Source organism: Equus przewalskii, chromosome 24, assembly GCF_037783145.1.
Source record: "Equus przewalskii isolate Varuska chromosome 24, EquPr2, whole genome shotgun sequence".
NCBI lineage: Eukaryota > Metazoa > Chordata > Mammalia > Perissodactyla > Equidae > Equus > Equus przewalskii.
Window position 1 is genome coordinate 10,661,391 of NC_091854.1, and position 21,977 is coordinate 10,683,367.

Genomic DNA, 21,977 nt, shown 5'->3' on the forward strand with positions numbered 1-21,977 from the left:
GCTCGTGGGAGCTTGCTGCTGGGAAGACTCTCTGACTCCTGATGTTTGCCTCATACTTGTAATTTCTGATATCCATAAAAGCTGATGCTTGTTTTTGTGTTTACATCTGTGTCTCTGGGCCCCCAAAACATCTGCATACCAATAAACTGTTGTTGTTCTAAAAAAAAAGTGAAAAGAGACTAAGTGATTTCTGGGATACCATCAAGAAGACAAACATACACTTATGGGAGTCTCAAAAGGAGAAAAAGTTGTAGAAAAAATACATGAAGAAATAATGGCTGAAAACTCCCTAAATTTGATGCAAGACTTGAATCTACACATCAAAAAGCTCAAAGAATCCAATTAGGATAAATTCAAAAGAGATTACCATTCTGACACACACTGTAATCAAACTGTGAAAAAACCAAAGACAAAGAGAAATCTAGAACCCAACAAGACAGAAGCAACTCATCACTTACAGGGATTCCTCAATTTTTCATCAGAAAGTATAAAGGCCAGGAGGAACTGGATTAACATTTTTAAAGTGCTGAAAGAAAAAAACTTGTCAACCAAGGATTGTATATATGGCAAAACTATCCTTCAAAAATGGAGAAAATAAGAGATTCCCAGATAAATAAAACTGAAGGGTTTGTCACCAGTAGACCTTCCCAGAAGAAATACTCTAAAAGAAGTCATTCAGATCGAAATGAAAGGTCACTAGACAGTAACTCAAAATCACAGAGAAAAATAACACCAGTAAAACTAACTACACAGGTAAATGTAAAAGTCAATATTACAGTATTTTTGGTTTGTAAGTATTTCCTTTATGACTTAAAAGACAAATACATAAGACAATAATTATGATCTATGCTAATGAGCACACAACATATAAAGACATAGCTCTGACAACAACAATAGAAAGACAGATGGGGAGGCAGAGCTGTATAGGAGTAGAGTTTTTGCAGGCTATTGAAGATAAGTTGGTATCAATTCAAACAACACTGTTACAAATTTAGAATGTTAATTGTAATTACCTGTGTAATCACTAAGAAAATAAAAACATACAGAAAGGGAAACAAGGAGGGAATCAAAAACGTAAAGTAGAAAAATTCAATCAAACACAACAGAAAGTAGTATCAGAAGAATTCAGAGAAAAAAAGATTGACTTGCAGAAAAATAGCAAAATGGCAGAAGTAAGCCCTTTTGTTGTATAATAAAGAATTTGGCTGGTTTTTGTCCCTGGTTCCTGGGAGGGAGGCTTTAAACCCTTGTAATTTCCCCAGTGATAGCAGTGTCTTTGTTATTCATGGTGGGACCCTCAGACCACACATGAGTTATGCTAACAAAGTGACTCATAGTGGGTACCTAGATAGTTTCAAAATAGGGGCTGGCTATGCCAGAAAGACCAATCATAGGATTAGAGGGCTGGTGCCTTGAGCCACACAGTATCAGCCTGACCTTCAGAGAGGGGCCGGAAGGCTGGAGATTGAAATCAAGTAGCCAATGACTTAATGAATCACTCCTATGTAATGAAGCAGTAATAAAAACTCTGAATACTCACAGCTAAATTGAGATTCCTGGTTGGAAACAGAAATGGATGTGCTGAGAGTGTGATGCATGCTGAGGACAAGGAAGCTTCACATTTGGGACCCTTCCAAATCTCTCCCTATGTGTCTTTCTTTTGATTGGTCCTAATTTGCATCCTGTGTAACAAAACTGTAAATGTGAATGTAGAGCTTTCCTGAGTTCTGTGAGTTGTTCTAAAGAATTATTGAGCCTGAGGTGGTAGTGGGAATCCATGAATTTGCAGTCAGTAGGTTAGAAGTATGGGTTATTGGGGAAACTCTAAGCTTGCAGTTTATGTCTAAAATGAGGGCAGTGTTGGGGGAGACTGTGCCATTAACCTATGAAGTTCGACCGAACTCTAGGTAGTCAGCATCAGATCTGCATTGCACCTATCCGTAATTACCTTAAACATATATAGATTAAACTGTTAAGTGAAAGGCAGAGACTGGCAGAACGGATTAAAAAACAAACAAAAAAACATGATCCGATTATATGCTGCCTAAAAAGGACTCATTTTAGATTCAAAGACACAAACCGACTGAAAGCGAAAGGACAGAAAAAGATATCAATGCAAATAGTAACCAAAACAGAGCTGAGGTAGCTATACTAATATCAGACAAAACAGACTTTAAATGCAAAACTGTCACAGGAGACAAGGACATTTTATTTCGATAAAAGAGTCAATCAATCAAGAAGATGTAAAAATTATAAACATATACACACTTGACAACAGAGCCCGAAAACATATGAAGCAAAAATTTATGTAATTGAAAAGAGAAATAGGCAAATCTACAAAGATAGTTGGAAACTTCACTACCCCACTTTCATTAATGGATCTAATAGGATGGCAATAATCCAAAAAATGGCAAATAACAAGTGTTAGTGAGGATATGGAGAAATTGGAACCCTCACACGTTGCTGTTGGGAATGTAAAACGAAGCAGCCATTGTGGAAAACAGTTTGACGGTTCCTCAAAAATTTAAACATAAAATTACCAAATGATCTAGTAATGGTACTTCGAGGTATAGACTCAAAATAATGAAAACAGGTGTTCAAACAAAAACCTGCAGACAAACGTTCATAGCAACACCATTCACCAGAGTCAAACGGTGGAAACAACCCAAATGACCATCAATACATGAATGGGATAAAGTAAATCTGGTATATACCATACAATGGACTAAAAGCCATAAAAAGGAATGAAGTATTGATACATGCCACAAGAATGAACTTTGAAAACAGTATGATAAATGAAATAAGCCAGATACAGAAGGCCACAAATTAAATAATTCTCTTGTTGAACTGAAAAACAAATGGAGACCAGCCTTGAAAATTCTCTGAGCAGACGAAACCAGTTTAGTCATAGAAGCAAAGCTTAATTTATCATATTTTACAAGACTAACTTGACCTGGGTCATTTCTTATGTCTCTGGAAATCACAAGCAAAATTTCAACTGTTTCCCAAGGTTGATATGAGGTAACCATTGACCAATTCCCTACCATTTAAGAAAATTCTATTATAACCAATCACTGTGAAGAATAAACAGTAACTGCTTTCTCATTATACAAGCTGTTTTCTAACAATATACCCCTGAGCCACATTCCATCTTTTGGTTTGAAGGCTACCAGTTTGCAAACTGTCATAAACCTTTACTAATTACTACTTCAGTGATTCACCTGTTTTACTTCTATTATTTCTGAACTTTAGACACCATTTATAGGTAATATCTAGAACAGACAAAGCTATAGAGACAAAAGCCAATAGTGATTGCCAGGGGCTGAGGGGAAGGGGGAATGGAGAGTGACTACCTCATGGGTATAAGGTTTCCTTTCGGGATGAGGAAAATACTCTGGAACTAGATAGTGGTGATAGTTACACAACATCGTGAATATACTAAATGCCTCTCTGAATGTAAATTTTAAAATGGTTAAAATAAATTTTATGTGTATCTTACCCCTATATTTTAAAAATCTGTGCACAGTTGTTTATTTTTTTATTAAACCAGGACCAGTAAAGAAAAAACGCACCCAAAAAATCAGGAGATATGTGCTACATACCTGTTAGTGCTGCTGGTTTGGATAGTGTACTATATTGGTTTTGTGTTGATATCATACTTTGACGTGGACTTAGTGTTGGTGATGCAACAAGTGAAAGCTCCTCAATAATAATACTGCTTTTGGGATGATTCTTGGGAAGTTCATTTAATCTTTGCTCTAACGAATACTTTAAAAGGTCCAACTTCTGACTCGATTCATTAAATCTTGCTTGAGCCTTGAATAGGGAAAAGACAATTACTGTCATTTAAATAATTACATTCTTTGAATAATGTATTTAATAAGTTAAAATTTTTATTGAAAATTACTTCTGAAAGTGCTTTTCTGTCTGTTACTTTTCCTGAGCCAAGTAATTTCATTACATTCTTTGCACCTTCTGCTACTGCAAACTCTATCCTAAAATGATGCCTTAATTCTTCCATCCGAAGTTCAAGAGGACTTATGACAGGTTTTGCTAGAAAGGGGAAAAAAACAAAACTTAGTTGAATCATTTATTTGACTTTCTAATATGTAGTCATTAAAAGTCAAGAAAAAGAAATGAATTCTTACAACATTAAATGTTAGTCCTTAAGTCAATAAACACTGAAGTAATATTTAATAGATAGAATGTTCAAATACAGAGCCTCCCGTTTTAGCCATCAGAATTCAAAGACAAAAACTCAAGATAAAAAAAAAGTCTCCTGCTCCTCAATTCTGAACCACTGTTTCTTTCCCAAATAAAATTTATTTAGCACTGTACGCCCATAATATTAAGAAGGACAATTTATCTCTATTCCATCACCATTATCAAAAGCCAATTCATTGGTCTGGACTGCCTGAAGAATCTGCATTCGTATCACTTCTATTTTTGTCTTGCTGTCCTGGAGCAGTTGCTGAGCTGTGCCATGGAGTTTCCGATCCTATTAAAAGTAAGTTTTGAGAAGGTAAGCAGATAAAGAGACAAAACATTTTCATAGCTTCTAAATAAGATCAAATGATTATCAGCAAGTGAAAAACAAGAGTTAAAAGAACACTGTGAGCACTATAATATATATGCTCGTAGATATATTTATTTTAAAAAGCCATCAAACTGACAGAGCAATAAATGAGAAAAACATTAGTTAAGACAATTTGAGAGGAAGCATGTGAATCTTATCACTGTTTAAAAGAAATCCAAATTTACATTTATAATTTTCTCTTTCTTTGCTTTACACAAAACATAAAGAATTTTCCTGTACCATCGTCAATAACTCTCATATTCAGAAGCACTGTATGTGATGGGTAACTCAGTAACTAAGACTAAAAACTTTAGAAAATCTCTTCCTCTCCCATTACAATACAGTTAAATTTTCATGGAGCTTCACATATGTAGGCAAATTTTTAAAATAGTTGATCATAGACAGTATTTGTGTTCCCTTAAATTCTGATACAGGAAACAGCATTTGTCAACACTGGTGACAACGAGAAAGGTCATTAGAAACTCTTAAGTGTCAAAAAATAAGACCTTCTCAATAAAGTTAGGGAGGAAGTTATAGTGAATAAACTTTTGTCATCTCTTAAGACTTCAAGAAAGGTCCTGAACTAAGTGAAATAATGTTACTGTCGTACTTCAGTTTAGTTCCAGTAACAGTGTCTCTTACTGACAGAGAGTCAGAAAAAACTTACCATTTTAGGAATTGTGGTAGGCAAAATAATGACCCACACAAAGATGTCCATATTCTAATCCCTGGAACTTTATGAATATGATACCTTATATGGCAAAGGGGAATTAAGATAACAGATGCAATTAAGGTTGTTAATCATCCAACCTTAAAATACAGAGGTTATCCTGGGTTATCCAGATGGGCCCAATGTAACAAGGGTCCTTAAATGTGGAAGAGGAAGGTAGAAGAGGAGGTCAGAATGATGTGTGAAGAGTTGAGCCTGCTATTGTTGGCTTCAGAGATAGACAAAGAAGGCCATGAGGCAAGGAATGTGGGCAGCTTCTAGAAGCTGGAAATAACAAGGAAACACATTCTCCCTTACATCCTCCAGAAGAGAAAGCAGCTTTCCAGAAGAGAACTTAGCTCGGTGAGATCTACTTCAGACTTCTCAATTACAAAATTGCAATATAATAAATTTGTGTTGTTTTAAGCCACCAAATTTGTGATAAATTTGTTACAGCAGCCATACAAAACTAATACAGGTATACTTCATTTCTATGGCGCTTCAAAGACATTGCATTTTTTTACAAGTCCCTCCACTAGCAAAAAGATTATGACTTGCTGAAGTCTCACATGATGGTTAGCATTTTTTAGCAATAAAATATTTTTTAATTAAGGTATGCATATTGTCCTTTTAGACATAATGCTACTGCACACTTAAGAGACTACAGTATAGCTTAAACATAACTTTCCTATGCACTGGGAAGCCAAAAAATCCATGTGACTCACTTAACTTTGATATTTGCTTTATTGTGGTGATCTGGACCCGAACCTGCAATACCTCTGAGGTATAGCTGTACGGGAATTTTTTCAAAAGTTTGATAAGAGACAAGTAACAGAAGTTAATGCCATCTCCTTCTTAGACAGTTATATTAGTTGTCAAAGTCTAGCAGGCTTCAATCCACAAAAAACAGAAATGATGAAACTAAGCATCAAGTTAAGAAGCACTTACAAGAAAGGCCAATTTTATTTTATTGGCATATTATTTAACCATTTCTAATTTTATCACTAAGGCAGTCAGTATTAATTCAGAAATAAAATAGCATACAATCAACTTATATTCTCCAAAAGACTCAAGACTAGAAGCAAAGAGACAAGCATTGGGTGTGCAGCACCATTTCAATAAATCATGTACAAACACAGAGTATACTATAACACTGAATAAAGGGGAAGATGGAGATATACGTGGTGGGAGAGACTATTACTATTGTGTAAGGAAAAAAGGAAAATGAGCTAAAATATGTTATGTTAAACATCAAATTAGGTTGATATGCAGCAGAGAAAAAAGCAATTAGCAAATTTACGAACTTTTCTTCCATTTCTTTCCTCCTCCCAAAGTCAGTCATTTAAGAAAGAGCTTCTAGTCAGATTTCGTTCTTTATTAAAGTATTTAGGTTTCATGAAGGAGCTGGGCTCAAAGAGTTTACTAAGTCCCTTAAATATTAATTTATACCATGAAGTACACACACAGACACACAATTTTTGTTAAATATGCTTTACCATTAAGGATATTAGCTTGAATTTGGTGTTTGTCATGACTTATTATATATGCTTTTATGAATACATCTATTCACTTTCCAAAGTTAAAATGAAAATACTTTACTCTTACTTTAATTCCTCCTCCTATCTAGTATTAGGAACATCAGACAAACTGAAGATTTGAAATAACTTTTCTATTTGAGACCAGATCAGAGTAAGAGGAAAATTTAGTATTCCAAAGCTCCTAATTTAATGGGACAACTATGTTTTGCAATGAGATAGACTTGGGTCCAAATCTTATTATACATAATCTTGGGTTAGTTACCTATCTTCTGCAAGCTTTAGGTTTCTTGAAGAAATTATGTAAATGAAGATATCACTCTCTAAACTATATAGCTTTTGCAAGTATTAGATAAAACTAAAATTATATTACCTAGCATATGATTGGCATTAAAATGCTCTCTTCTAGAGTAACAAAAATAATGACTAATTGTCTTATTTCAATGAAGTTCTGATGTAAAAGTATAAATATTAAGTAAACTATTTACATAATACTATGCTTTTCAGTTAAGCTACTCTACTATTCTACCAATATGTGAAAGGACAGTAGCACAGCCATTACTTCTTTGGAAATACTCCTTTTTTAACTATTTCAATTCAACATGCAAGGAAGAGCATTTGTATTTCATTATAAAAGCAAGTGAATCTTCCCATATAGATTTCTGGAATATCTGCACAGATGTCAAAGTGTGATGAAGGCTTTTAAAATTAATATTGGATATTACCTGTCACAGGCAGTTTACAGCTACTACATGTCAGTCTTATGTTTTCCAGCATTCAGTGAATTTTTGTCAGTTTTACGCTTTCAAGCATTCAAGAGATTTTTTACTGAGCATCTAAAGTATTTGAGGCAAGAGAGAAGGTAGGCCCAAAGTATATGGACTGCTTTATGTACTAGAGAAATACTGGCTTTTATATTAAGACTTTGGGAAGACTTTTACATGTATATTAGGTTGAACTATATGAAAATATCAATATCTGATTTTGAACTAAAAAACAGCAATTTCATATGGTCCAACCTAAGACTAGTTAAAAGTAGCTGACTATTAGTAATTAGCATTTTATAATGCCTGATATTTATATTTCAAATGTACATTTTTACAATTATAAATAAAAATAACAAATTGTATATTTTCAAACTATATAATATTTTTTATCTTATAAAAAATAACTTTATTTTGCAAGTCATAGTGGGATATTATAACAAACGACATCACACACACAGCTTTCTTTTTCCATCACACAGTTATGGTTTACTTTCCATGTGTTAAACATTGTCATAACGAGTGAAAATACAAAGATTAATCAGTTAGGATGTTACCCTTTAATCTTACAGTTTGAAGAGATACTGATAATTATTACATGTATCAGAATGTTAAAAGCAACCAAATAAAAATTTAAAAGAAGATGGGATCAATTTTGGCTGAGGGAATCCAGAAAGGTTTTGTGGGCTGTTGATATACATAAGGTTGGAATATGTTAAGATGGGAAGATTAGGGAGAAGGAGACCTGGATAGATGGTCAGGTATTTTCAAACGAGGAGAAAGTATGAAAAGACTTGGGAGTATTTAAAAAAGGGAAAAAAAGTGCTAAAGGCTAGAAGAACCCCAAATTTTAATAAATAGCTTGGTTTGTCATCTGAATATACGAACAGGAAACATCTCTTCAACATGTCTTATCAAGCCCTCAGAGATTATTCTGAAAACCAATGGTAATACTTAGAGCCATGAAATTTACATTCTAATGTTGGTAATAAAGAAATTGATTGTATAAATCATCATTTCAGGTGGTGGTAATGCAGGGAAAGGGATAAGTAGAGACAGGGGTTGCTATTTTACATAGGATAGTAGTGAAGAGGTTGCTGAAGCGGTAGGATCTGAGAAGAGACTGTAATGAAGTGAGGGGGAAAGCTATGAAATTACTTGAGGGAACAGACATCTAGGGCAGAAACACAGTAAATGCAAAGGCCCTAAGATAAGAGAGTGGTTGGTATGTTCAAGGCCTAGGAAAGAAGCCAACACAGCTAGAGTGTAATGAGAAAGAACGAAAGTGTTTTAGAAGATAAGATCAGGAGGCAGCCCAGAGTAAATAATGTATGAACTTGTAGAGTCATACTAAGGACTCCGGATTTTGTTCTAAGTATGCCAGAAAGCCACTGAAGGGTTTGGAACAAGAGTGTGAAAATATCTGACCCACCTTTTAAAATGACAACTCTGGCTATAACACATACTGGGGTAATAATTTTATCATACAGAATCCAATAACCAGAGTTCTGAAGATAACTGTTTACTACCAAACTGAATTAATCATCCTTATTCCTAAAATTGCTCCCTATCACTGTGAAGGGCACCACCATTCACCAGTCTGTCCACACAACCAATCTAAGAATCATCTTCGACCCTGCCTTCTTCCTCATATCCAGACACCACATATTCATTCTACCTAAATAGCTTGACTCTGTCTTCTTTGCTTTCATTGCTGTTACAAGAGGAATGAAGTGTGTTTAACCTGGACTACTACAAAAGCGTACTTAAACTTGTTGCTTGTAGACTCTCTAATTAATTCTTCAAGTCTGAGGAAGATATATGTGAACTTTCTAAACTTTAAATCTCATCGTGTATTTTCTCTGCTAACTGTCTTTCAGTAGCTTCATATATATCTTATAAGAGAATCTCAACTGCTTTATTTTGTCCAAAGTACTCTATAATCTGGTTTGTCTTTCAATTATGCTACACCACTTAATATACCTTATTCACTTAAAGCTCTAATGGTGGGGAATGGAAAAAAAGTCCTGTTGGAATCACCTGGAGGACTTTTCTAAATAAAACGTGCCTTTCTGGAGATTCAGATTTGTTCCCCCTTTTATTGGACATGAATACTACAGTTGATGATTCTTACTATTAGAAGTGCATTCTACCTACCCTCGGAGATGCTGCATAAGAAATAAGTTGAGAGCTTCTACTATAGCCATATGAAAGCACTTTCAGTTCTTAGAACAAGCCACATGCTGTTCCACAGTTGCCTACCTTGTACCTATTGGGTTTACCCATATCACCATCCCTAGAAAAGTAATTCCTTCTTGAACTCCAAGCCATCTTTCAAATCTTACACTAAGACTTTAATGATTTCTTCTAGCAGTTAAGTGATTCTTCTCCACTGTCCTTCTAAAGTAACTTGAACATACCACTATTATATATTGTATTTATTTACAAGTGACATCTCCTTTTTAGATAGTGGACCTCTTAAAAACAGGATATTATCTGTTGAGTACCTACTGTGCATAAGGCACTATCTTTAGTATATTCATACTTCAGAGCCTAGCATAACAGCTATTAAACTGTTAAGTTCTTAATGAATACATTAATTAATATCCCACCTAACTTCAATTTACAATTTTACATAATCTCATAAAGATATATTTTGACCCTTTGCGAGGTTTTTTTTTTTTTCTGCTTTAAAGACCTTTATTTCATAAACAAATGTGTGGGAGTGTTTCATCAACATGGCCATTGAGGAAGACCTACAGATGCTCAGCAAGAGAAATTTGACAGCACACAGAGTTTTTACTTAATCATAAAGTTTGTAGATCTTTCATCCTGAGATTCACTGACAAAAAACATTTTTATCTAATGAAAATATTTCTGGAAAAAAAATGAAACCCTGAAAATATATTGCAGTAGTTTGATATAGACGATTTAGAAGAGGCTTGCTCTTAGTGAAAAGCAATACAAAAAGATAGAAAATGAAAAAATACACCCAGCATTTCTCTCTATTCTTTATCGCGAGGTTTAAAGATGAGAAACGAAAACAGTTAAAATCAAATCCAGACAGAAATAACTGTCAGGCCTATCTCAGAGATTACAGCAGCTCTTAGTATGCTCTGGACCTCCACTTGACCCCTTCTCAAATTAATGAATCTCCTAATTAAAAACAAAAGGCCAGTGGAAAATTATCTATTTCTTTTATCAGGCTGCTCACAGCCCTGTTCATTTTGAACCTGTGGTTATCATAAGTTATCTGTTTTACTTTTAGTATGTCCATAACACTGTTCAATATTTTTAGGGGGGGTGGTGTTTACAGACCATTTTGAGAATACAGTGAAACCTATGGCCCACTCATTCATCCACCTACGAACATAAAGACTCACTTTTCCTATAACTTCAAAGTGTTCATGAACCTCTCAATCTAATACATTAACCCTAGATTAAAACACTTTACTCCAGAGGGTGGTAACTGGCCTAATTTAATTTGAAAACATTCAGCATAATATGGTGCACTCAGAGTTTCAAGAATACAGTATTTGCCTTAAAAAAATATCCAAAATAGGGGCCGGCCCAGTGGAGTAGTGCTTAAGTTTGCACACTCCACTTCAGTGGCCCAGGGTTCATGGGTTCGGATCCTGGGCACAGACCTACGCACTGCTCATCAAGCCATGCTGTGGTGGCATCCCAGATACAAAATAGAGGAAGACTGGCACAGACGTTAGCTCAGCGACAATCTTCCTCAAGCAAAAAGAGGAAGACTGGCAACAAATGATGGTTCAGGGCCAATCTTCCTCACCAAAAAAAAAAAAAAAAAAAAAGTCCAAAATAATATTTGATAAAAATGAAAAATCTCTAAAACTAAAGGTCAATAATAAAAATAATAACAAAAACCCCCAGATCTACCAACCTCATAATAAATGTTCAAAGTTAGTGAAATAATATGCTATCAAGTATCATAAAATATAAGTAATGTTTCAAGTAGAAACAAATCAATTTCTCTAAAAATAAAAAAATTCTTTTGAAAGATGGCATACAATCTAATTTTCATAATTATGCTTAAAAAACCTTATTTATAACATATACACTTTTCTCTCTTTTCAGTATCTTCCCAAATTTCATCTAGATGAGTAGGTAGGGTGCATGGCTCCAAGCAAAGATTCCCCTTTGCCCCCGAATTCAAATTCTTAAACTGACAAAAAAATACCTAATAACTTTCATTCTGAAATTACTTAAGATATATCTATTAAAATATGGAAGAAACACTGACGTGCAGAGGTAAGAATATTTAAAATAAATGAGAGTAGAAAGGTGGATTTTATAATAAATTCACCTTTCTAAGACTTTTCGGAAATTATAAAACTATATAGAACCTTAGATTGGAAAGAACCTTCATGATAATATGGTTCAGTGGTTCCCAACATTTTCTTTTCCACATTATACCTCAGAACAAGGACACATTCCCATTAGCAACAATTGCTCCCCATAACTCCGATTTTCAATTAGGAGTTATATGTCCATATCAGATTCCCCAAGAACACAAAGGTCTAGCCCAAACAATCACTAATCACAAAAACCTTTTGTTTTTAGAATAATTTTAGACTTACAGAAAAGTTGCAAATGTGTAGAGTTCCTGGGTAGCCTTTATTCATACAGCCAAATTTTTTATCGATTGGTTTGGGTAGGAATCAGCAATTTTTAAAACAGTATTTTAAAAGCCATTTGTTTCCAACATGCTTTATAGTCGATACTTTCAAAGTTGGAGGCCAAAATGGTCGCAGAAATAATAATACAGTGTTTAAACAGCAAAATCACCAACAGCACAAAAATGCGAAAAAAGTGTGGTATTAAAGAGACTATGAAAAGGATACTTGTTTACAGTATAAGAGCTTGAACAAGAAGGCAGAGCGTCACCTTGTTTGACCCCAGCTGTAAATATGCACATGAGATGACTCAAATTTTTTACCCCTTTGTGAGACTGTCCACAAATGACTGTGAAAGTGTCATGAGTACTGACATTGGAGTCACATATAAGTTTTATCAGGTAGGCAAATTCACACATACGACGTCTGTGAATAATGAGAATTAACTATATATGCTTACATTTATTTACTGTACTTACCTTTGAAGATCCATTTGAATACATCTGTATCATGTTTTCTGCACCTTGTTTTACTTTAAGTTCTATATCCAATTGTTTCTGTAAGGCCATCAATCTATTATTGCTAGTGGAACAACGAGGGTCACTACTGGGAGTATCTGGAGTCCTTGGGCAATCTGTGAATTAAATATATGTTAAAATTTCTTACAAGGATCAATTCCTGCTTAGAATTGGAAGTTAACATTTTCAAAGAATAAGGAATTATAAGGTTTCAGATGAGCTTGAAGTCATCTAAATGCAATCTCCTTATGCTTACAGATAATACAAGAATTCAAGCCAAGAAAATACTCAAGTAGAGTTGCAGGACCATCTGCCAGGGATACTGCAAAAGTGATAAAATTGAGTCTGAAGCTTTATTAGATCACTGTCCAATGCTTTTCCAACACTATTATTTCCATACCAAATCAAATCAACTTTATTAGTCTATTCAACAATTAAACTAAATTCCCTACTACTACTTGATTGGTTAGAGAACAAAGCATATTCAAACATTATACAAATTCCACTAAAGTAATTCTCTGTAAAGAGAACTAAGGGTGCTTCAAATACAATGCTAGCATTAACTAGTAATAGCCTAAGCATACGCATAAAAGCCTTCACATTTTGTTTTCTACTATGAGGATGTTCAGTCACAATGGAAAATATTTCAAGGATATTGATGGATTGATATCACATTGATGGTATGGGGTGTAGGAAGACCAAAAACTCAAGTCCATGGTTTCTCATAAAACATACTGTGGTGCTTCTATTTTAAAACAAAAACAGAAACAAAGACTTCAAGTGGAACATGCTAAGTCTTCCAGGTATTCCATTATTGTTGAAACACTTCTAATAATTCTACCACATAACCAAAATTCTTCATATTAAAGCTCATTATTTTGTGTTTTAGCCACACTAGGTCCCTTGCTTATACGAAAAAAAAAAAAAGCTAGGGGGCGAGCCTGGTGGCATAGTGATTAAGTTCACACATTCTGCTTTGGCAGCCCAGGGTTTGCTGGTTTAGATCCCAGGTGCAGACCTACACACTGCTCATCAAGCCATGCTATGGCAGCATCCCACATACAAAATAGAGGAAGACTGGCAACAGATGTTAGCTCGGGGCCAATCTTCCTTACCAAAAAAAAAAGAAAGAAAGAAAGAAAGAAAAGCTAGAAGACTAGAGTACTAAACCTGGTTTAGTTACAGGTAACTTGGCAATCACTGGAAAACTGCCTAAACTGCAAGTTACTTAACCTTTGTGTTTCAGAGTTCCTTCCCCTCTTCCACAATAAAAGATGGTGTGACTGATTTTAATGCCTATGTTTCATGTTTGGTTTTATACTCCTTTAAAAACATTCACTAGTTCAAAAACATTTAACATAATTTGTTAATTAACTTAAAAAAATACAGATGTTATGCTACATACTCACGTAAAATAATACTATTTTATCATTTATATACTACTTTACAAAGCATAAGTCCTGATCAAAGTGCTTTTATAAACTCACTAATTCTCATAACCACCCTATAACAAATGTTACACCCATATTACAGAAAACTAGGGTACAGAAAAGTTAAGAAACTTGCTCAAGATCATATAGAGAGTTAAGTCATTTCTGTGTCAAAGTCTATCTTAATTGCTGTGCTATGATGCCTTGTAAACAACTATACTAGATCCTGTGTATGTGTGCATACTTACATATATAACAGTATAATTATATATACACACACGTAAATATGTGTATGTATGCATATTAATCCTTAAAGTAACCTTCTGAGACAGATATTATCTAACATTTTACACATTAGGAAACAGGCAAAGTCACAGTTATTAGCTGGAATTCAAACTCAAGAAAGGTTTCTATTATAACTGAATTTCCCAAATTAAAAATGAACTGCTTCAAAAGCTGATTTTATCAGTGACATATTCTTTTTTTTTAAAGACTGGCACCTGAGCAAACATCTGTTGCCAATCTTCTTTTTCTTCTCCTCAAAGCCCCCCAGTACACAGTTGTATATTCTAGTTGTGAGTGCCTCTGGTTGTGTTATGTGGGACACCACCTCAGCATGGCCTGATGAGCGGTGCCAGGTCCGTGCCCAGGATCCGAACCTGCGAAACCCCAGGCTTCCTAAGAGGAGTGTGCAAACTTAACCACTCGGCCAGGGGCTGGCCCCTCAATACATACTCTTATAGACAACTGACATAAAAGTTTTCAGATAAGATAAGTTTTCAGATCAGGTTCACAAGAGCACTACTTAATACACTGCTATGAGTAGAATGTTTGTGTCCCCCCAAAATTCATATGTTGAAGCTCTAATATGATGGTATTTGGAGGTGAGGCCTTTGGGAGGTTGTTAGGTCACGAGGGAGGTCTCTCTGTCATGTGAGGATACAGCAGGAAGATGCTGTCTGCAAACCAGGAAGAGGGCTGTCACCAGAATTCTGACTGTGCTGGCACTTTCATCTTGGAATTCCTGGCCTCCAGAACTGAGCACTAAATTCCTGTTGTTTGTGCCCCCTAGTCTATGGCCCTTTGTTAAAGCAGCCCAAACTAAGGCACACAAATAGTATATAGTGGTTAAGAGAGTCTAGGTTTGAATCTCAGTCTTGGCATTGGGATTCAGTACAAACCATGTAATACGGGCTAAGTTATTTAACAGCTTTGTGCCTCATTTTTCTCATCTGTTATATACTGAAAATAGCATCAGCCTCACAGGATTATTGTGGTTAAATAAGTTATGTGTAAAGAGCTTAGAAAAGTGCATGGTCCATAGTAAATATGCAACAAGCATGAACTAGTAGTAGTCACCACAGGAAGTGAGAGTTTATCTCTGTTGAGTCTATAAATGAACTTAACATTATAGCAATGACTGAATAGTTAAGTGTATTCAGATCTGTGAACAGTTAAGTCTTCTTCTTTTCTTTATTCTTTTACATAAATGATAGAAGACTCTCATAAGAAATCAAAATCACACAAAATTTCGTATATAAAGTTAATTTATACTAAGCACGCTTTTTAAAAAGAACTGGCATGCATTCAGAGGAGAAGGCCTTCAGTTAAGAAAAATATGGAAATGTGTTGTTTGTAGAATTGTTATGCTGTTTAGCCTATGATGAGAAACAGAAATGATTCTTAGCTAAACATTTAAACATTTGTCTATGAAAGAAGCTGTCCACTTACTTTTTGCCCACAGGGCAGAGAATTAGAACCAATGGGTAAAGGTAGTGAGGGCAAAAATTTTATCACAGGATAAAGAGAAATTCCTTACATTTCAAGTTATCTAACAATGAAATGGTTTGCCTCAAAACATAACAAACTCTCTTGTCACTGGAAGCATTTACATAGAAGCTAGATTACAATTTGCTAAAGACGCTATATAAGAAATTCTTGCACATTAAAGCAGTTGTACTAAGACACTGAAATATCTATTGATTCTAATAGTCTGTTAATTTGTAATAATATTATAATATCTAACACTGTTTTTATGGAAAAGTATGTCCTCAGTTTTAATAAGGATTACAAGAACCTAAGAAATAACACAATGGTTAAGAGTCTAGGCTCTTGAGGTCAGAATGCCTGGGTAAAAATCTTGTGGCTGCTACTTACTGGTGTGGTCTTGATCATATACTTACTTAGCATCTCTGTGTTGCAGTTTCCTCAGCCACAAATTGGGGGTTATTGTGAAGATAAAGCCTGCATAGTGCTTAGGCCAATGTTCAGGGCTCAATAAAATTACATGTCAGGGTTCAGTTAAGTAGCTGGTATTTATGGTCATTTAATCTTCAAATGAACTCACAAAGGTTTGTAATATAAACTCATTTTACAAATAAAAAAATCCTGAAACTCAGAGAAGTTATGCAATTTGCAAAGGTCACAAAAGTATATGCCATGGCAGAAATACACTTTAGTTATATCTTGTTTTATAAAGTCCACTTTTTACTCATTTAGAAATTAGAGAAACATTCTACTGTCTTCATCAGATTTCACCTATTTTCCCTTTTAACCTGATACTTTTTTTCTCTCCAGATTTCTTTCTTATAAGTTATGGTAAGTTACAGCATTATAAAACATGATTGCCAATACATTTATTTTACTTTTCTTTATAGTGCAACTTATTTCAAAATAAGGGTAACCAGAACTCCTCATTAATGTTCTCTTCATTCAAAACAGCAATTTTTAAAAATTCTATAAGATGAAACTATTTTTCTACTGTAAGAACTGCCTTTAAAGTATAAGAGCAAATGTTGAATCTACTCTAAAATTCATACTCTGCCACTTAAAAAAACTATACCCCATGATTAAGAATAAGAACAAATCTCTGTTTGTTACATCTATTGCTATAATTATCCAACCAGCTTCTTTTGGGGGAGGGGAGGAGATATTACAAGAATAGTTCATGCTTCTAACCTTCTAAACATTATCATATAATTTAAAATGTATGTTATACAAATTCAATAAGAATGCTTTAATATAATGTTTATATATTAGATCAAAGAGGTCCCAAATAAAGTCCCACCTTCATAGCTATGCATTAAAAGACTTATGCTGAATAGGTCTCAAATAACTTTCCATGACTATTTTTCTGTCAAATTCTATGTTCAGTTCAAAAAAATCTGTATCTTTGATCTCCGAAAAATGCAATGTACTTGTGTTCCTCCATACTACTGTGTTAACTCAGCTTAGGTATTACTTTCTTCAAGAAACCTCTAACCATCCCCTAATCTGATCAGGTGCCCTTTCTAATGTCTTCAAAGTATATTTTCTTCCCCCTATTGAAATATGTATTATACAGCATTATAATGATCTATTTTCATGTCTGTTTCCCCTTGGAGACTATAAGCATCTTGAGTACTGGGACTTATTCTTAACTACTTTAATGGATGACTTTAATAGTAGATTAGATATAGAAAAACAGCATCTTAGTATTGAAAAATACGTAAGCTTAAAAAGGGAAATGAGACAAAATGAGAAGTTAAAAGACAGAGGGTAAAAAGAAAAACTTAAATATATCTTGTGTTTCAGAAGAAAAAGAGAAAAATGATTCGAAGACAGTATGTGAAAAGATAATGACTATAAATTTTTCAGAACTTACGAAAGATACCAATCCATAGATTCAAGATATTCAATCAACTCCAAGTAGATATAGGGGAAAAAATGCACACCTGGACACATCACAGTAAAACTTCAAAAAATCAAAGACAGAGAAAATCTTAAGAGCAGGCAGAGAAAGAGTACCTTCAAAGGAGCTATTGTTAGATTGACAACAGACTTTTCAAAAGCAACAATGAAGGCTAAAAGGAGGTAGAATATAGTTTCTTTAGGTTAAAGGATATAACTACCGAGCTTCTGTTGAAAACTCAATAAAAATATCTTTCAAGAATGAGGACAAAATAAAAACACTATCAGAAAAAGATGGAAAGAATGTTACAAACATAAACACTTAAAAAGAAATGCTAAGGGAAATGCTAAGAGATGTACTTTAGGAAGAAGAAAAGTGATACAAATTGGTACATCAAAAGAGAAGTAACAAATGAAGAACACAGAAAATGGCTTATACAGTCATGCACTGCATAACGATGTTTTGGTTAATGACGGATCACACATACAACAGTGGTCCCATAAGATTTGCAACCATACAGCCTAGATGTGTAGTAGACTATACCATCTAGGTTTGTGTAAGTACACTCTATGACATTAGCATGACAAAATCACCTAATGCCTCATTTCTCAGAATGTATCCCTGCTAAGTGACACGTGACTGTATGTGACTGATTTTAAATGATCACTATATAAATTTAACACGTCATGTAAGGGTTAAAAAAATATGGAATTAAAGGGCCCAGCCTTGTGGCCAAGTTGTTAAAGTTCCACACGCTCTGCTTCGGTGACCTGGGTTCATGGGGTCGGATCCCAGGCATGGACCTACTCCACTCACCAGCCACGCTGTGGAGGTGTCCCACATACAAAAAGAACAGAGGAAGACTGGCACAGATGTCAACTCAGGGTTAATCTTCCTCAAGAAAAAAAAAGAGAAGGATTGGTAATGGATGTTAGCTCAGGGCAATCTTCTTCAGTAAAAAAAAGAATATATAAATACATATATATACAGAGAGAGAGAGAATTAAAATTAAGGCAATAACAATATATGAGTCAGTACATGGGTACATAGAGACATTCTAAGGCCTGTGAATTTAATGGAGATGGGTAAAAATAGTGATTAACACTACAGCCTTTGATAAGTATGGAGGGTGTTTTGTCTAAACTAACCAAAACTTCCAAAATAATTGACTGACATTTAAAAATATTACAAAAACGGCAAGAAAGGAGTGACGTCTTCTTTGTCTCTCCCCCTTTGTCTACAACTAATTGGACATTCATCGGTCAACAAAGGATATCCATACAGCATCTCAGGATGCCTGAGAGACCCATGCTGCTATACATGGAAGGTGGACGGACTTCCCTCCGGGAGGAGGTGGAGATAAGAGAAAACTCTCTGACCCCCAACCCCCGGACAACCTAGTACCTGCCAGCGACTTTCTTCCAGCGGACAACTCATAGCATCGCCAGGTACCAAGGGCGGGCATGTGTGCACACTGGCAGAGCAACAGTGGAAACAGGTGACTACAGCCCTACCTAAGTTCCCCGTGATTGCCCCTAAGCCTGGGGGGAAAATCCATGGCCCCACAGCAACCGCAGGCAAAGCCTCTACTCAGCATTAGCAGAGAGGCCCTGCCCAGGATTCAGGAGGATCCCGGGCGGGGCAGCAGTCTGCCAGCCGCCTCTGACTCACAGACTCTGGCAGTGTCCAAGAGGGGGCAAAGGACACCCAGTGAGCCCGTGTGAATGGGCAATGGCAGGCTGGAGTCCCAGCAAGCGTGCTCTGAGGTCCAGGGGGAAAATCCACAGTCGCACAGCAGCCACAGCAAAAGCCTCTGTGCAGCATTAGTGGAGAGGCCCCGCCCAGCAATCACAAGGTTGGAAGGCCCTGGGGCAGAAGTAGCAAAGCTGGGTGAGCTAACCAGTCTGCAGTAGATACCCATAGCTCTGCTGTGGCCCATAGTGGACAAGTGAGATCTTGCGGGCCCTGACAGCGACAGAGCTGCAAATCTAGGTGAACCTGCTCCCAGCCGCTGGGAAAGTCCATAACACCACTGCAGACTCCAAGGAGAGAGCGAGTGTAGGTGGTCTGTGACAGTAGGCACCAGCAGCCTGAGGCCCCCTTGCAATTGTCTCCAAAGCTGACAAGAGACCCCACAGGACCACTGTGACTACAAGGAGGGGCCCAGGTCCGGTCAGCAACAGCTCAATGAGTTAAAAGAGAATACAGATAGACAACTCAACAAGTTCAGGAGCTTTGTCACAAAAGAGCTTGATACTATAAAGAAGAACCAATCAGAAATACTAGAGATGAAGAACACAATGGAGGAGATTAAGAAAAATCTGGACTCTCTGAACAGTAGGGTCGATAATATGGAGGACAGAATTAGCAATTTGGAGGACAGCAATATAGAAATGCTGCAGACAGGAGGAGAGAGAACTAAGACTAAAAAGAAATGAAGAAACTCTCCAAGAATTATCCGACTCAATTAGGAGATGCAACATAAGGATTATAGGTGTCCTAGAGGGAGAGGAGAAGGAGAAGGGGGTAGAAAGCCTGTTCAAAGAAATAATGGCTGAGAACTTTCCAAACCTGGGGGGAGAGATGGAACTCCAGTTGACAGAAGCCAACAGATCTCCAAACTTTATCAATGTAAAAAGACCAATCCCAAGGCACATATTAGTGAAGCTTGCAAAAGTCAATGACAAACAGAAAATACTAAGGGCAGCAAGACGGAGGAAAATAACCTACAAAGGAACCCCCATAAGGCTGTCAGTAGATTTCTCAGCAGATACCTTACAGGCTAGAAGAGAGTGGAATGATATCTTCAAAACTCTGAAGGACAAAAACTTGCAGCCAAGAATACTCTACCTAGTGAAAATATCCTTCAAATACGATGGATAAATAAAAACTTTCCCAGACAAACAAAAGTTAAGGGAGTTCATTGCCACAAGACCTCCTCTTCAAGAAATGCTCAGGAAGACCCTCATACCTGAAAAATCAAAAGAAGGAAAGGGGTTACAAAACCCAGAGGAAAGGAGATAAGTAGAAGGACAACAACAGAAAGTAGCAGCTCTCCATCAGAACAGGTTAGCAACAGTTAAATATAACATTAAAGATAAAAGGAAGGGAAACACCAAGAATAAATATAATCTTGTCATTTTAACCACAAACTCACAACACAAGAAGGAAGAGAAAGAAAAAAAAATCTGACAGTAACAACCCAGTAGGGGAAGACAAAAATGGCAAGAAAGGAAAAAAAAGTTGAAAGCACAAAGTAAGATCTTAAATATAAACTCAAATAAGTCAGTAATTATTTAAATATAACGGACTAAATGATCCCGGTGAAGGACAAAGATCATTAGACTGGGTAAAACAAATGACTACAACCAAATCCACCTATACGCTATTTACAAGACACACGTCCAAAACATAATGACACAGAAAACTGAAAGTAAAAGAATGAAAAAAGATACACTACACAATCAATAACCCCAATCCCCAAACTCTACTAATAAGAGACAAAAGATACTTTGAGGCATAAAGATTATTGGAGACAAAAAGGTCATTTCATAATAATAAAAGGTTAAATTCACCAGATAGCTACATCCATTCTAAATTTGTAGATGCCCAATAACATGGCCACAAAATAAAGCAAAAATTGACAGAATTAAAAAGAAAGTAACAACTCCACATTCCACTAAATATTAAGACAATGTTTTTAGTAATTAATAGAATAAGCAGACAAAAATCCAGTAAGGATACAGAAGATTTTAACACCAAAATTAAATGCCTGACCTATAAACATACAAAGAATAACCCCCCAAAACTGGAGAATATTCATTATTTTTAAGCACACACAGAACATTTTAAAAATTTGATTATACATGGCCATAAAGTAAGTCTCAGCAAATTTCAAGGGACCACTTTGTAATAAATCAAGAAATCAATAAATAAAGAATAACTAGAAAATCTTCATATGGTTAATAACTAAGAAACATTTTTAAGTAAATCAGAATGACAATGACATAATGGAAATGAGAAAATATTTGAAACTGAATAAAACTTTAGGTGATATCACTGTGAGACGTTACTTCTTTCTGTCCCTCTTTCTAAAAAATGAATAAGACATCCATCCAGGGACAAAAGTACCTTT

The 21,977-nt window shown here is 35.5% G+C and overlaps 1 protein-coding gene across 2 annotated transcripts in view; it reads right to left on the minus strand.

Moving 5' to 3' along the window:
• PKN2 (protein kinase N2) overlaps nt 1-21,977 on the minus strand; it is a 148,720-nt gene that overhangs the window by 68,188 nt on the left and 58,555 nt on the right. For both annotated transcript variants that reach the window (XM_070592381.1, XM_008529594.2), the window contains exons 3-6: nt 12,704-12,858; nt 4,381-4,498; nt 3,908-4,053; nt 3,603-3,816 (exon numbers count right to left, since the gene is read on the minus strand). In XM_070592381.1, the coding sequence (XP_070448482.1) occupies nt 3,603-3,816; nt 3,908-4,053; nt 4,381-4,498; nt 12,704-12,858 (633 nt within the window). The remainder of the gene's footprint in view (nt 1-3,602; nt 3,817-3,907; nt 4,054-4,380; nt 4,499-12,703; nt 12,859-21,977) is intronic.